Here is a 17,346-nt window from a genome sequence, read left to right on the forward strand (position 1 = left end):
AAAAAAAAAAAAAAAACCCAAAATAACAAAAACAAATCCATAAACAAAACAGCATAGAGAACAATAAAAACGATACAGAATTTCAAAACACGGTGATAGGCTATTAACAATGGTTGTTACATTGCATAATGTCATCTTTAAAATGGTTGCACATATAACCCTGATATACGCATGCAAGATTGATCAAACTTTAATGTCCATTATCTCAAAGAAGCAACCCAAGAATGTGAAGCAGTTTAAAAAATAAGGGACTTCATAAAATGTTTCCTCGTAACATGACCGTAACACAACTTCAACCTGCCTCCTTAATGAAAGGTATTTTAGTAATGATGTTGAGTCACCCAGGTGTGGCTGCCCACTTACATCAATTCTAGAAATCCTAATTATTGAGAGGGATCCCTGTTTAAGTCCCAATCAAGATAAATATGTATATTATCATGCTGCTAAAAATTAGTAAAGACAAAAAAAAAATCAAAGAATTAGTAAAGACAAAATCAACAGTAGTGCAGACAGCAAGATCACTCTAGGAACAGCCCAGAGAATAAACTGAAAAACCATCTGAACAAATAAAGTTTAGGAAAATGGTCAAGCTCAAGTCAACATCCTAAAATCAACAGCATTTTTCTCAAGACGATTATCAGACAAGTTAATTCCCAAAGAAATGGATATAGCTGAAGCACAGGTTTTCTGTGATCAGACTACATCTCATAACTGAAAAAAGTTAATAAGTAAAAAAGTAAGTTCTTTCAGGTACCTACTTCATCCAGAGAGGTGAGAAGGTGAACAGTTTTTACTTTACATGGTTTCTTAATAAGCATCTCGCAAAATCGGAGGAAATTGTATAGCTGAAAGACATCAGGATGGAAAATGACTGACTGGCACAGTTTTCCCTCAGTGCTGATGGGGTGTGGCTGCCAGGGCCCCTCCCTCTGCTTCACACACGCTCAAGTCCCTTATGAACATGGTACAGTATTTGCACAGAGCCTCCACATATCCCCCAAATACTGAAATCACCTTTTTAAAATTAAACTTATTGGTGCATTTTAGGAATACATAATGATCACATTCATCATAGGGAATTTGTACCTGTCCATGATACAACTTAATTTTTTTATCCCCTTCCCCTCCCCTCCCTTCACCCCCTCTTCCCCTCTTTATTTATAAAAGCTTTGTTTCCATTTTTTCCTTTTCCCTTCCTTTCCCCCTCCTCCTCCCTAGTTCCCCTTTCCATTTGAACATTTTCTTCCTATCTCACAATATCTTTCATACATTTTGGTTCTTATTTACACTTTCAGTTTCTCACAGCACAGAAACTATGTGGTATTTACACGTGTCCATTAAATCACCTTTAGATTACTTGTAATACCTGATGCAATGGAAATAGTTATACTGTGTTAGTGAACAATGATAATAAAAAAGTATGTGTTCAGTATAGATGCAATTTTAAGAAAAAATTTCCATCTTTAATTGAATCTATGCATGTGGGACACACAGAGGGCTGACTAAAAATGTAAAATAAGATTTCGCTGTATTTTAGTATACTCGACTTACCTGATGAGTTTGTCTAATATAAGGATCTTCTATCCAAACTTCTGTGACTGTCCCATTAAGGTATTCTTTAAAAAGTGACTCATAACCAAAACCTGTTGCATTCTCTTCTATCTTAATTTGTTTGTGATACTTTCCATCTACAAGACACAAACTTCAGTATATAATCAGTGACTACTTTTTAAAACACCTTATTTTTTAAATAGTGATTAATCAAGATCAGTTATAAATTAATTTTTTAACTTATAACCCAAGATAAAGAGTGGGATGGCACAGGATCAACAGGATAATTCCATTGGTTTTGTTAATGCAAAATGAGTCATTACTGAGCAAGTTATCAGAGACCAACAAGTTTTAAAGAAATGTACAACCCCTAATAGTAGTTCCTAATTTGCACAGTTTTGCACTTTATACTTTGCTTAAAAATCAGTGGTCTTGCTCCTCTTCTGGGGATAGCATTTGAAGGACTCAGGATGGTGTAGGTTTGACACACGTAGTAGGCTTTCTTGCAGTACAGGCTCTCAAAACCCTGGTAACAGACTTATTTGCTTTTTATGTCAAGAAGGTTGGGAAAGCACGGAAATCCGTGTGTAGTATGTGCCCAGGCAGACCTTGAAGGGTTTGTGCTGTGAGACTCAAAGTTTTATGAGATTGTCTAAAACACTGAGAAAACACGTTGGGCCATAGTAAGGACAGAGGGGAAGAACAGCTGAGGGCCAGGCAGCAGTACTCGCGGTGGCAGTACCTCCGGCCACAGAAAGCGGCAACAATGTACACTATAAGGTCACAATGCTCCTTTATACAGATGTTCATAACCTGGAAGCTTATGAACAGGAAACTAGTAATATACAGGGAACAACACATACCTACCCCACCTCTGGTCATTAGGAATACTTAACTCTTAGAACGCTTTGATTCGCAATAGTATCTGAGAGACGTCCCAGGAGTTTCTTTAGCTACTTTAATGATTTTAGTCCTTTCATAAAGGGAAATACACATAAAATGCAGGATCTGCATTCGGCATTCTTCTGCAGCAGTTCTTTGACTGGGTCCACAAAGCTTCTGGGATCTGCAAATTCCTTAAAAATGGCGAAGTCCTGCAGTATGTAGAGCTTTCATGGGATGCTCAAAGGGGTGTCTGACCCCACCCCCTAACAAAGAAAAAGTGAATAACTCTTGTATAGAGGGAGAAGAAATGCAGAGTAAATCTGTAAGCCCCAGGCACAAAGAGTTCACACCACACAGAGCTCTACAGGAAGCCAGAAATACCTGGTGAATGGACAGAATCACAGCAGCTTACAGGTATGTTTTCTATCTGTTTCAGAGGTGCTGGGGATTGAACCCAGGGCCTCATAAATGTTAGGCAAGTGCTCTGCCACAGAGCTACATCCCCAGCCCCCTCGGACATGTTTTTTAAAATAGCCTTTTTTACCTTCTTTTACTTGATCCAAGTATTTCTTTATGTCTTCTGCTCTATCCATGTAGTAAGTAATTTTTTCTCTGAGATAACATCTCTTAGTATGGTCTTGGGTGCCTATAAAATTTAAAAACAATCATATTCTCAAGTTGCAAAATAGTTTTTCTATTTAGTTCAAGCATTGCTTCTGGTTTCCCAAGTTTCCCACAAACTTTCTATCTTTTTAGCATGCTTTGCCTCAGTCCTAAAATACACAGATGCCAAGCTCACATTCTGCTGATACAGGGAAGTGATTTCTAAACTAAGCATATGAAGCACTTTTGTTTAGGAATGGGGGCGCTGATACTACGTCGCCTCTGGGGCACCAAGTCTGGTAGGGTGAGAAAGGTCTACAACACATCAGACTCTTTACAAAAAGGTTCAGGATGAATAGTGGTTAACAACAAAGGGCCTAGAGTCAGACTGCTTCACTTAAAACCTGCTTTTCCACTTTGAACTGAGTGAGTTTGGCCAATTATTCAACCTCTTTGTATCTTCCACTTTAACATGCAAACAGTAACAATACCTTAGAGAGTGGCGGCGAAGTCTATAAACGAGCCTGCCTGGCATGTAGGAAATAATAAATGTTGATTGTCAACATCATTATCATCCACATAATTCTTCCCATACACCTCGTCAGAGCTCCTTTAGAGGCACACTTTAGTATCTTCTTTCTTAACCTCTGCTGTTACTTTGCTGGTGCCCTAAACATGTTCTACTTTTTTTGCCCCTTTCCTACCAAAACAAAACCCAAGATCCACCTTCCCTCAACCTTGCTATGCTTTTAAATTTTCCATAAAGTATGAGTTTCTCTTTTATGTTCACTGACATCCTTCTTGGATGTCCACTCGATTTAATTACTTGCCATTTGGTCCTCAGAAATGAAAGATTTGTAAAAGACTTTAAAATTAAGCTCGCCAGTGACTACACTAAACCACACTGAAATACTTTTTTGGTAAAACAGCACAATCTTAGCTGAATTTCTTTTTTAAACAAAGTATGAACAGCACCTTCACTGGGACAAGGGACAAGGTACTGGCAGCAGGGCAGGGATATACTCCTTTGTACCACTCTTTAACAGTGACATTTCTTTTTCCTGGTACTGGGAATCGAACTCAGGACCTTGTGCTTACCAGGCAGGCGCTGTGCTACAGAGCTATATCCCGGCCCAACAGTGACATGTTCTAACCATGTATATGTGTTATGTTTAGTCTCTTAAAACCACAACTGAGGTTTTTTTCAAAGAACTTAAATTCCAAATTAATTATGGCTATATGTAAATGTTCTCTTATTCAGAGTCAGCTCCAATATATGAACAGGAAAAATTCAATGGCAGTACAGGTTAGTACCCTACAAAAACGCAAGTTTAGGCACTTTATCAAAGGACAATGTTCAGAAACACTGCAAATGTGCTCCTCTCTCTCTTGCTGCTTTTGCTGTCTTCTACCCACCATGAATTGCTCTGCTCTGTGAAGCCCTGCCTTAGAGCCAGATGACTGTGTGACTATGGACTGAACCCTCTACAAACTGGGAGCTAAATAAACCCTTCCTCCTCAGTAAAAAAAGAAAGAAAGAAACATGTAAATGAGGTCATTGTGTTTTCTACCACGCCTGCTCAGGGCTCTGCTGGTCTCTGCTTGCACTTTACAATGGTCTCTTTCTATCCTAAATAAGGAAACCACATGATCTGACTGACAGCGACTGTTCCTTCAGCTGAGAGGGACTTTAGTCAGTGACATCCCAAGCAACTACTTAGAACTGCCAAATGGCACTGCTTTGGAATTTCCTGCACAGAAGGGGTTTACGCAACTGGCTTCCTGGTGACACATTTAGACCCCAACTCATTTTACCTTACTGCAATGAAAATCATGGCTGTGGCACAACAGTCTGACTTGAAGCCCTGAGTTTTAAGAGCTGGTCTGATCAGAATTTGCTTTTTGGTTAACAAAAAGTCAAAAGCAAGGACACAGCAGGTGAGGGTGAGACAGTGATACCTTGGAAGTCAATGACCCACCCACAGGTTAATTTAAATGGGAAAAAGCAATATAGTCAGCTTTCCATGGATAGTAATTCTGTGGTAAGCGTGAATTCGTTAGTGTCTGCTATTAACCAGAAAGCCTGTCTTCATATGTGAAGGCTTTACGATAGTAATTTTGGCACTGACCAGGCTGGCCTTGTGGCAGAAGAAATGGGAATGTTCCCTGGTCTGCAGTTTCTAGCACCCTCCCTGCCCGAGAGACCAGCAAGGGCCTCTAGGGGCTCGTGTGCTGCATAGGAGACACCCTGCCAGTCACAGGTCATCTCTCTGACCTCCAGCTCAGCTGTCTTCCTTTGAGGCCCATGATCTCAGATCCTTTTCCTTCCTTCCTTCTTTTGTCCTTCTCTCTTGCTTTTTCTCTTTGCCTCCTCCTCCTTTACCAGGCATATGTGACCCTCCAGAGTGACATCAGCACACCTGTCTTGACTAACCAACAAATCCTTGATCTCCCAGGCAGAGCTGCTCCCAAAGCATGAAGATAGCCTGGTCTGATCCCACGATGAATGTCTGCCCATTGCAGTTGGCACTGAACAGGCTTCCCCACCACAGGCTCCTGATTTCCTATCTCCTCCTCGGTGGGGCTCCTCCCCGCAGAGACAAACATCCTCAGAGTCTTCCCTTTCGTTGTCATTTTCAGGATGCTCTTGGGCTTGTCCAGGTCCACCTTGGAGAAGTCAACAGGCACTGAGGGTCTCTTGTGCTCTGATCTCTTCCTCCTGTGTCATCATCTTTGTCCCAGTGTTCCAGATGTGTCATGCCCATATCATTGTAGTCACCAATGTCCTCCTCCTCCCACAGAGGTGGGGTAGCCTCACTGGGCATCTAGGTCAGAGGCACAAAGCAGGAGCAGGACAGCACACACCCACCCAGAGGCCACCATCTTCACTAGGAAGCTTTTTTCTTTCTGATTTCTTAAGTTCTACTTTTTACTCCAAAGCTTCTATCAAACATCACCTCTCCCTTTCTCCCTCCATTTAACCTTTTCTTATTTAAATCTGCATTGCAGATTTATCTCTCCTGATATTCCTTGTATCAGAATTAATTGCATTTTGGGTCTTAACTTGTCTCTATAACCTCCCTTGGGACTTGTGATTCCCCTGCTTCTGACCCATACAGGGGTCTTCCACCTGACCAACACCTCCCCGGCTCTGTTTTGGGGACCTCATACACCAGTCATTGAGGCCTTTCACTCCAGTCATGGCTTGACCACCTGCCAGTGGCAGAGCTACCTTTCTACATTATAGCATCAGAATACCATAAACTCCTGCTTTATAGAACAATTTAAAGAATGAAACAAGTTCATCCGTTGTTTTTGCTTTCTCAAGATTCTAGGGATAAATCTAGCGCCTCAGGCATGTTAGACAAGCACTCTACCACTGAATTATGTACCCAGTCTCAACTTTAGTTTTGTTTTTTCAACTTTGTTTTTTTTTTTTTTTTTGGAGGGGGTGCTTAAGTAAAATTAAATTACAAGCATCACAATATTTCTTTTCAACAATTCAGTCTGCATCTCTAAAACTTAAGGATAGTTGTTGGGGGAAAAATGCCTATTAATAATTTTAATATTACCCGCTCTACACTCAGACTTTCCTAAAAGAACGTCTTAATTATCAAGGCTTATATGCTGCATATGGTTAAGTCTATGAAACCTTTAAAAAAAATCTACAAGTAGACCCTCCCCTGGCATAATGACATCAATCTATTACAGATACTTAGAAGAAACCAGCCCAGCTATCCTGTAAAGTATCCCACCCTCGGCTGTGACAGCCTCCTGGCGGTGTGGAAGAATCATTTCGTTTCGCAGCACCCTATAAACAGGGTAAACCAGCTCCTTTTCCTCTGCTCTTCCCCTGCACGGCTCACCGCTCACCTTTCCGAACCTGCAGGAGCAGATCAATCCCCTCTTGGTAACACACTAGAGCCTGCTGGTACCGGGACTCCGAATCCAGTTCCACCGCTCGGCTCAGCACAGTGACTGCAGCTCTGCAATCGGGATCCTGCCCCACCTGGGACTTAGCCATAGCTGCAGCAACTCCCCTCCACCTCCGCCCAGGTAAAGTGGTCCCTGCGCAGTGCACTTCCAGGAAATGGTCACGTGGTACGCTTGCGCCTGCGCTCTCCTTCTCCAGTCCTCGAGTGGGAGGGACCGTATCTGGAACCAAAGTGCCCCTCTCGGAACTAAAAGGTCGCGCGCCCTGCGACGGCAGGGTTTGAGTGTTGCACTTAATGGGGCCTTTCTCTTCTTAGCTTCCGCTCTTTGCGGAAGTTCAGACTGGACATTTAGCGGGCGCTGGTGAGTGGGAATGGGTCGCTGAAAGTATTGCATTTTCCTTCAAGAGGCTGTGTGTCTGGTTTCCCTCCGCTCCACGCTGATAGATTTCCCCTATTCCATTCTGAGTTGGCGGGTCACACCTCGCTAAATGGGTCCGTGTTCCGGTTGCATCTCTTTGACTCCCGAAACGCCGTCGACCTATCCGGCGTCCTTTTCTAGGACTCTCCGGGCCGCTTTCTGGAGCTCCAGACGGAGTCGCCAGCGCTGGGCGGCGTGGGAGTGGGAATTCACGCGAGCTTTCCCAGCGTGGTCTGTGTTTCTGCTTTCTTCATAACCGAGGGCTTCCACTGGGGATCAGTGTAACCGTTTCTTTTTAATGAAGGCAAAATAGTCCTGTTTTAAAGTTGCTGCCTTTTAGAACGAAACTTTCTGAAGCTGGCAGCAAAAATGTTTGCCATTTACAAAAAACTGATTTTTTCAAGCATAGTTTTTTGATCACCATCTACCCAAAGTTGCTTCTGCCTTTTTGGCCAAGAGGTAGTTTATAGGACCATCTGTTTCCTTTTAGACGCTGGGAGTTCGGAGAAGGGAGACACATTTCATGCCCTCACAGATCTCGTTTTGTTTTTTTTTTTGTTTTGTTTTGTTTTGGGCAAGGGTAGTTTTATGTTCTACATATGTGTACTGACCCCCCTCCCTTGTATAACTAAATGCATGTTTCTTTAGGAGAAGGAATCGCTTTTTAAAAGAACCTTTACATGCATGGCACCTGTAAAGTAAAAAAGGAAAAAAATCAGATATGTAATTGCCCTTACAGCCTACCATACAGGGATATGTTAATTTTTTTGACAGCTTTTCAGGGTTGTATATACATACACATCACGGGCTTTTTTTTTTTTTTTTTTTTTTCGGGAATCGAACTCACGACCTCGCACTTGCCAGGCAGTCGCTGTACCTCCGCGCTATATCCCCCGCCCTCCATGGGCATTTTAAAAAAATAAGTATTTTCCTGTTTTTTAGCTCTGCTAGAGAAGAGTTACTGCTTCAAGGTCAAAGAGTTACGTGGGTATTAGAAATAAGCTCTACTAAGATAAAATGTTGGGGCTGAGGATGCAGCACAGTGGTAGAGGGCTTAACTAATAGGTTAGAGGCTCAGGTTCAATTCTCTGTGCCACAAAACAAAAAAATTTTTTTTTATTGTCACAGCTTCTGATATTTGCGAATTAAACTTCATTAAGCATGAATACATTCAGTGCCTGCTATGGTGAAGGTGCTACTTCAGGAAGATAATTAGGATACATCTGTTAATATACCAGGTCAAAAACAACTAAATGTTTAAATCCTTTTCCCATGAAACTAACGTGATTTAAGTGGAGACAAACTCAAGTTATGGTACAAGATGGTAAGTGCTGTTGGAGAAAAAATAGAGTAAGAGGTTGAGAGTGCTAATAATTGTATGTCAGAATGTTAAATAATGTAATCAGGGTAGACTTCCTTAAGAAGATGAGGTTTGAGACAAAAATTGAAAGACATGAGGGGATTAGTCATGTCAGGATCGTTCCACCAATTACAGGGAGCTGCTGCTTGGCTGGTGTCAGGCCAAGCAAGGGATCAACTTGTCTAGTGAAGTCCTGAATTTCCAAGATGGGTTGACTAGGGCGGAGGGGCAAAGGCTGGCAAATGGTGTGCAAAGGAAGTGGTGTGGGGGTTAAGGACTTTTGCTTTCACTGTGATTAAATGAAGAGGCGCTGCAGGCTTTCAAAAAATATTAGCTGTCTAGAAAATTTGTGAAGGTAGTATAGTGTTCCTACATGTGCTGCACGCACTGTCCCCTAGTGATAATGTCACATATTAGCATGATATGTGTGTTAGAATGGATGAACTAATATTGATACATTATTGACTAAAGTCCACACTTATTTTTTCAGATTTTCTTAGTTTTTGCCAGGAAGCCACATGACATTTAATGATCATATCTTCTCCTAGTCCTCTTGCCTAGTGTCTCAGTCTTATTTTTTATGACCATGACAGTTTTGAGGCAGTTAGGTATTTAAGGAGGTATTGGTCAAGTATTTGGCACAGTGGCCCTCCTTGGAGGTTTTCTCTTACGGTGGAATTAGGGGTTTAGGGCAGAATGCCAGCGGTAGAGTGCTGTTCTTCTATCGTGTCTGTACTGTCGGCTTGACTTTTGTCGTTGTTGATGTTAACCTCTGACTCCTGGGCAGCATCTATGCAAGCAGATGCATGGTTTGAGGGAACCAGCTGGCTGAGATTGTGGTATAATCTGACTGGTAGATTCTGGAAGCAGGGACAAGGCAGAGGGTTCCATAGTTTGCTTTGCTTTGCTTTGCTTATTTTCTTCATCCAGATCTTCACTGTCTTGAAGTCAGACCCCCCCCCCCACGCACAAATTTAAAGACCCAACCCAAGGTAGTGTTTGTCCTCTTTCTCCTCTATACCCCACCACCACCTTTTTTTGGACAGTATCTTGCTATGTAGCCCAGGCTGGACTTGAACTCATGGCGATCCTTCCTTAGCCTCCCGAGTGCTGGGAGTACAGTTTGTGCCACCACACCTGGCTTGTTTTTTCCTTTATCTATATTATACTCTTTAGGAACAAGTCATTAACCCTAGCTCATGCTAAAGGGATGCTTAGTTCTACTCCACTGCCTTGAGAGGAGAATATCTACATAAATTATTAACAGTTCTTCTGTACAGATTTATTTATTTTCTCATTTATTTATCCACTTGTTTAAGTCAGTATGGATTTAGGGCTATGTATATTTTGGGTCAGGTTGTAAGCCAGTGCTTCGCTTTTATTAAAGTTTTCTAGCTTTGGCCGCTGGGTGCTGTCACTTGGCCCTGTATCTCTTTCACATACTGCCATCATTCTGCCTTCTAGCGTAGTCACTTTTGGGCACTACTGGAGGCTCCAGACATTATCGGTGTCTCTCCTTTCATTTCAGGCTATTTGAAAGCAAGGTCTGGGCCCTGAGTGTGTTCCTTGCTATGTATAGTACTAGGTGTATCAATTTTTTTTTTTTGGTGTTAGGAATCGGACTCAGGACCCTGCACTTGCCAGGTAGGTGCTTGTGCCGCTGAGCTGTATCTCCAGCCCCTAGGTGCTGTTGATTTTAGGTCCTCAGCTGACATGAAACAGCTGACCCTTATGTGGATGCATATCTGGAAGGGTTTCCATACCCATAGTGTCTCACCTAAACATGAGTTCTGACCTCAGCAGTGAGAAACCTGGCTCTTTGGAAGGTTTTGAAGAAAGTGATGATTTTTTTTTTTGAAACAAAGTCTTGCTCAGGCTAGCTTTGAACTCGCTATGTAGCCCTGGCTGGCCATGGTCTCATGGTGATCCTCCTGCTTCAGCCTCTCATGTGCTGGGATTATGAGTGATGACATTTAATGAACTGACTTGTTTCTGTTATGGGAAAAAGACATTAGAGGGCTTGGAATGGAAAGCAAGGCCAGTTTGGAGGATTTTGTTAAAATCTAAGGGATAAGAGAAAGATTTAACAAAATGTGAAACTAAATGTGTTGGATTAGTTTATAATGCTTATCTTGCAAGGAAAAAGTATTGTGAAATAATTTAGCATTAAATTGGTTCAGCTGGGCATGTTAGCGCACACCTATAATCCCAGCACTTGAGAGGCTGAGGCAGGAGGATTGCTGTGCGTTCAAAGCCAACATGGACTACATAGTGAGAACCTGTCTCCAAAAACAGCCAAAAGAAAAGAAAAAATGAAAGTGACTCAGTTGCTGAGGAATGTTTCTGAGGTCTGGCTCTTTACAGAGGATAGCTTGTGTTTATTCCTACAACTGCACTGCTGTGTTCATATTACATGAAAGACTTGTATAGCCTGAGTAAGCTAGAATCTAGTGGATGCTGAAATAATAAAGCATTTACTCTATTTTACTATATTTGAGTATTCTTAATTCTGTAATCTAATACTCTTATTATAATGACTGTCGTTTAGTGACAGCTTTTGTATGCCATATGGCTTCACATGTTCTGTAGAATAACTCATTGGCAAGATAAGTATTATTTTCTTTCTCTTCTAGGAGAAAATACTGAAATATGTGGATTAAGTAACCTGTCCAAGATAGACACGATTCATGAACCCCAATCATTCTGCTTTGAGTACGTATCAGTCTAATAGGCTACGATTTTTGTTTTGTTTCGTATTTATAAGACAGGGTCTTGACACATATTCCAGGCTGGCCTTGAACTCACTGTGTAGCCCAGGCTGGCCTCAAACTTGGGGCAATCCTCAAGCCTCAGCCTCCTGAGTGCTGAGATTACAGGTGTGTGCCACCATGCACAGCTAATTGTTTTGTGTCTAGCTGAGTACACGTGACCTGTTTAGTTTACTGAAGCAGTGCATATTGTTTAGAAGAGTTCAAAATGCAAATTTAAAAGGACTTCTCTTTAGAGAAAACACCTTGTGGTATAGTAAAAATGCACCACACTAAGAATTAGGAGAATTGGGTTCCAGAGCACATGCTCCCGGGGTGACTGGATACTGTTGGAAAAATGGGTGAATTTTCTCTGGTTTGTTTTCCTCATACATGAAGAGTGCGGTCAATTCTAACTACAGGAGTCGGGATTTCTTCAGTTATATCTAGCTTTATTTTTCTGTGGTTCTTTGAGAAATCATTCTTTATCTGTTGATGTTTAAAATGATAGTAAATTCCCATTTCTCAGTTTTGTGGAATCAATCTAGGCTATAACTCATTAGAAGAAAATGGTATGTGGCTAATTTTTGTGTGTGTGTGTGTGTTTGTACTGTATTTTTTAGCTTTATTTTCTTTCTAGAAGACTGAGGCAGGAGGATCACAAGTTTGAGGTCAGCCTGGGCAACTTAATGAGAGCCTGTTTAAAAAAAAGGCTGGGGATATAGCTCATTGTATAGGTCCTAGGTTCAATCCCCACCACTAGATAAAGGAAAAAAAAATGCTTTTGTACTGTAAAAATCATCAAGGTTTGTTCTGTTTTGTTTGCAGTACTAGGGATTGAACCCAGATCCTTCTCAGTGAATTATCTCCCCAACCATTTTTAAATTTTTTATTTTGAGACAGGGTCTCACTGAGTCACTAAGTGACTGAGAGCCCAGACTGTACTCAAACCTGTGATCCTCCTGCCTCAGCTTCCCAGAGTGTTGGGATTATAAGCTTGTGCCATGGGGCCCATTCCCAAGATTTTATTGTTAAATTTCAATCAGGTTAATTTGCTGATTTATTTTGCAGCACTAGAGAAGGGGGAGAACCTGTCCATTTCCAAAACATTTCACCAGTGGATCTATTCTCTGCTTCTTACAGCCTCTGAAGACAGATAATTACTACGCTATGGCAGGGATTTTGCGCTCAGTGGTTCAGGGGCCCCCTGGAAGGCTACAGGTGAGTGTTTCAGGAATTCTGTATTTTTACAATTTTTTCTCTGATTATAAAACATAAGGAAAATGCCTTTACAGACTCCTTTCTTTATATATTAATTTTTTAAGATAGGGGTTCATTTTGTTTTGAACTGCTATTTCATCCCTAATGATTTGGAATTAGAGCTAGGCATGGTAGCATACATCTGTAGTCCCAAGGTGCAGGCATTAATTGAACCTACAAGTTCAAGACCAGCCTGGGCAATATGGCAAGCCCCTATCTCAAACAAAAACAAAAACAAAAACAACTCAGATGCGTAAAATCTCTTTTTTGGAGAACAACATGTCATGTCAGTAACATGTCATGGCTACTGTTGATTTTCCTAGGTCTGCTTTAATCCTAAAAGTTTTAGGACTTTTTTCTCATCAATTATGAAAACTGTCTTTTTGTGTTTTTTGAGCCAGGATCTTGCTATGTAGTTCAGGCTGGCCTCGAACTTAGTATGTAGCCCAGGCCGGCTTTGAACTTCCAATGATCCTCCTGCTTCAATCTCCTGAGTGCTGGGATTACAGGTGTGCACCACCATGCCTAGCTGAAAATTGTACATTTCAGTCACAAATTAGAAAAATAGGGAAACAAAAAGAAGAGAATCTCCCAGAGACACTGATGTTGGAATTTTCATGTATTTACTTCTGTTCTTTGTTTAGAGAGTTCAACAATGTATTAGCATAATCTATACTTAAGGACCAGACTTTATACCTAGATATAGACAAGGTCTTGATGCAGACCTGCTGCTGGCTGTCAGTGGTAATAATGTATACCACATTATCTTACCTTCACATGGATCCCAGGAAATCAGTAGTATTCCCTTTTAGTTCTGAGAAGACTGACCTCTGAGAGGATAAATGTGTCCTGTCTCAGCTGTAAGCAGCAGAACCAGTGTGACCCAGTGTTTCCAGTGTGTGAGAGACCGTGTTTTCCCTTTTACCTCCCCGTCCTCTAGCTGTTGATGCTGTCTCCGCCATAGAGCGAAGGCTGAAGGGAGTCGGGGAGTGCCAGTCACCCATCATGCAGAACTTTCCTGGGGCGAAAGGTTGTCAGGGAATTCCTGGATTGGAGGAATGTAGAGGAGGAGCAACAGATAGGAATTAGGAGTTGAGGCCCTGTTAGGACTAGGAAGAAAACTCGCTGTGGATTTCTTTTACATCGTTTTGTGAAGGTGAATTATTACACATGGTCTAGAGCAAAAGGTGATAAACCATGGCTTCTGGGCCAAATCTAGCCTGCCACTTAATTTTGTAAATACAGTTTTATTGAAGCAGTTACACTCATTCGTGTGAAAATTGTATGACTTCTTTCACCCTAAATTGGCAGAGTCAAGTCTTAGCAGCAGGGAAGTACAGCTCAAAGCTGGACATATTTACTCTCTCCTCTTTTACAGAAAAAGTTTGCCAACTCCTGGTTTATATGTTTATGTACTTTTACCTTTATAATACGTTAGTGGGTAGAAGAGATGAACTCATTCAGCCTGAGAGCTGAGATAAGCTTTTAGGTTAGTTCAGAGCAGACTCTTCACAACTAAAGATGGATGGGTGTGGATTTCTGCACTAGGCAGGGTTCTAAAAGAACAATTTTTTTTTTTATATCATATTTTAGAGTGTGACAAAAGGTGTGGAATCTCTCATGGGTACAGATTGGATTCGTCACAAATTTACCAAATCAAGAATTCCAGATAAAGTAAGAATTTTTTTGTTACTGCTTTTAAATTGTGTCTGAAAACCCACTTTGTACTATTGAAAGCTTTTATATTAAATTATGGTTGGTGATGGTACAGCATTTAAAACGTAGAATTCATGGAAATGATATTAAAAAGAAAAGTATATTCTGTTAACCCTACCACTGCCCGCCCAGGAGTGGGTTTTTATTATGTCTGAGTCTGTTTGCCCCTGCTTGTGGTTTCCTGTGTGTGTTTTTATGTCACTGTCATCATGGGAAACCCTGGGCCCTCCAGCGGAGGCTCGCTCTCAGTGACCCCTTGCTGTCAGTATCCACCACTGCTGCTTTGAGTCTCTCAGCCTTTTCCGTTACATTCTTGCATACCTGTCCTTCTTTTCTTTTCTTTCTTTTTTTTTTTTTTGTGGTACTGGGGATTGAACTCAGGGCTTTGTGCATGCTAGGCAAGCACTCTACCCTTGAGCTACACCTCCAGCCCCCTGTTCTTTTAGAAAATATAGACTAACCCCTGTATTGACTTTGGTTTTTATTTTGTTTTACACTATTTCTTTGCTTTTTAATTAATAGACTATTTCATCAAGTAGTTTAGGTTTACAGGAAAATGGATTGGAAAGTGTGGAGACTTGCAATATAACCTGTCCCCTCACGTACAATTTCCACTGGCTCTGACTTCTTCTGCTGGTATGGTGCAGCTGTTACAATTGTTGAAACAACAGTGTCACCTTATTATTAAAGGCCATAGTTTACGTAGGGTTCTCTCTTTGTATTGAATAGTTTGTGGATTTGACAAATGCGTAGCATCCTATGTTCATATTACAGGATATTGCAGAGTAGTCTCACTGCCGTGAATATCGCCTCTGCACTACTGTGACTCCCTCCTAACTCTGAAACCCTGGCAACCACTGACCCTTTAGTATTTCTGTAGTTTTACCTTATCCAAAATGTCGTATAGTTGGAATCATGCAGTGTGGGATTTTCCAGTGTATGAGAAACCATTTTCACACTGGCTTCTCTGAGTAGTGTTCACTTAGGGTTCTTTTATGTCTTTTCATGACTTAATAGCTTCTTTGTTCCTATTGGTGAATAACATGACATGGTATAGATTTACAGTTCATCTGTACGTTCACCTACCCGCAGGCCTCTTGTATGCTTTCAGTTTGAGGCAGTAATGAAGTTGTACAAGTACTTGCATGTAAGTCTATGCATAGATATGTTTTCAACTCCTTAGATAGATACTCAGGAGCACAGTTGCTGAACGATAAGATAAAGACTATGTTTAGCTTTGTGAAAGCTGAGTTTTTGTGGGACAGGGGCCCTCCCTTCCTCCTTTCTTCCCTCCCTCCCTCCCTCCCTCCGTCCTTTCTTTTCTTCCTTCCTTCCTTCTTCATTTTTTATTGTGGCAAAATACACAGAACAAAATGTATCATCTTTTTTTTTTTTTTTTTTTTTTGTCTTTTTGAGACAGGGTCTCGCTATGCAGTTCAGGCTGTCCTTGAGCTCACTTTGTAGCCCAGGCTGGCATCAAACTCAACAATGATCCTCCTGCCTCAGCCTCCTAAGTGCTGGGATTACAGGGGTACACCACCACGCCCGGCTCAAAATGTATCTTAACCCTTTTCAGATTTTGGAGTTTTTAAGATTTTGGAATATTTAACATTTAACAACTGAGCACCCCAATCTGAAAGTCTGAAGTCTGCACTCCCCGAGGTGCTGGACTTTCTACTTTCACATGGAGGACGCTCCGCCTACACTGCCAGCACATTGTCTGGACATGTGCATTCTTCAGTGTCATCTGGTTGCTTCTGCTTTGTTCTACCAATTAAAAAACAAAGCAAAGCAAACTCCTTGGCCGTGTAATATTTCTTAGAGTATGAAATTTTTAATCTGCTTATCTGAGTTATCACACTAGTGTAGTAGAAATGTTCGGTTATAGGTTGGGAATTATATATATATTAGGGATGAGATGATTATGTGGTTTGTACATGGGTGTGTGTGTGAGAGAGAGAGAGAGAAATGAGATACAAAAGAAAATTCTGTAAAAATGTGAGATACATTGACACTGTAAATTGAAAATTTATTATTTCTAATTCTTCCCCTTTAGGTGTTTCAGCCTTCCCCTGAAGATCATGAAAAATATGGTGGGGACCCACAGCACCCTCACAAATTGCACATTGTCACCAGAATAAGAAGTACAATAAGACGTCCATATTGGGAAAAAGATATAATAAAGATGCTTGGATTAGAAAAAGTATGCAACTACTTTAGTCCTTTTTAGTGTTGTTTAAATTCACTTTAAATTCTCTACTATTTAAATTTTGAGATGTACATTTCCTTTGTTGAAATGTACTACTTAGTGGAACTCACTTGTGATCTTAAGTTTGATTTAGGTAGAAAAAGCCTGCAGTTAACACTTGACACAGAACTGTGTGACTCTGAACCGTGACCTTGTTTCTTTTGTTCACAGGCCCATACCCCTCAAGTTCATAAGAATATCCCTTCAGTGAACGCGAAACTGAAAGTGGTTAAACATCTGATAAGGTTTGTTGCTTATTATCTCAGCAGTTTGAAAAAAGAATGTGTTCCTTAGCGCAATTCTAAATACATTTTCTTATGTCACAGAATCCAGCCCCTGAAGCTGCCACAAGGACTTCCCACAGAAGAGAACATGGCTAACACGTGCCTCAAGAGCACCGGGGAGTTAGTAGTACAGTGGCATCTAAAGCCCGTGGACACCTCTAATCCCAACACTCAGGGGGCTGAGGCAGGAGGATCCTTGCAAGTTCAAGGCCGGCCCCAGGCTACATAGTTCAAGACTAGCCTAAATTACAAAGCAAGACCGTGACTCAAAGAAATCCCCTGTGGAGCAGGAAACAAGTTCTATGCCACAGAGCTTTATATTTAAAAAAATGCAAATTA

The 17,346-nt window shown here is 41.2% G+C and overlaps 2 protein-coding genes across 8 annotated transcripts in view; one reads left to right on the top strand and one right to left on the bottom strand.

Moving 5' to 3' along the window:
• Positions 1–7,150, bottom strand: part of Mitd1 (MIT, microtubule interacting and transport, domain containing 1) — a 16,077-nt gene extending 8,927 nt beyond the window's left edge. Inside the window, exons 1-5 of one of the 5 annotated variants that reach the window (XM_013522816.1) lie at positions 6,913–6,997; positions 5,460–5,706; positions 2,981–3,082; positions 1,552–1,688; positions 759–845 (exon numbers count right to left, since the gene is read on the bottom strand). In XM_013522816.1, the coding sequence (XP_013378270.1) occupies positions 759–845; positions 1,552–1,688; positions 2,981–3,082; positions 5,460–5,673 (540 nt within the window). In that variant the 5' untranslated portion in view covers positions 5,674–5,706; positions 6,913–6,997. Of the gene's footprint in view, positions 1–758; positions 846–1,551; positions 1,689–2,980; positions 3,083–5,459; positions 5,707–6,912 lie in introns of all 5 variants that reach the window. The other 4 variants (XM_013522814.1, XM_013522818.1, XM_013522815.1 and 1 more) reach the window with 4 other exon arrangements.
• A 79-nt stretch (positions 7,151–7,229) lies between these two features.
• On the top strand, positions 7,230–17,346 carry Mrpl30 (mitochondrial ribosomal protein L30). Of its 3 annotated transcripts, none has more exons than XM_005400742.2 (7): positions 7,230–7,335; positions 11,386–11,464; positions 12,643–12,720; positions 14,353–14,433; positions 16,532–16,678; positions 16,895–16,968; positions 17,050–17,346. In XM_005400742.2, the coding sequence occupies exons 3-7, from the start codon at positions 12,670–12,672 to the stop codon at positions 17,234–17,236; spliced, it is 540 nt and encodes a 179-aa protein (XP_005400799.1). In that variant the 5' UTR covers positions 7,230–7,335; positions 11,386–11,464; positions 12,643–12,669; the 3' UTR covers positions 17,237–17,346. The 3 variants fall into 3 exon arrangements, with proteins under 3 accessions (XP_005400799.1, XP_005400800.1, XP_013378273.1); XM_013522819.1 differs by lacking the exon at positions 7,230–7,335 and adding an exon at positions 10,367–10,396; XM_005400743.2 differs by lacking the exon at positions 11,386–11,464 and having other exon boundaries at positions 7,248–7,335.

This window comes from Chinchilla lanigera, unplaced genomic scaffold, assembly GCF_000276665.1.
Source record: "Chinchilla lanigera isolate Chin_1 unplaced genomic scaffold, ChiLan1.0 scaffold00069, whole genome shotgun sequence".
Taxonomy (NCBI): Eukaryota; Metazoa; Chordata; class Mammalia; order Rodentia; family Chinchillidae; genus Chinchilla; species Chinchilla lanigera.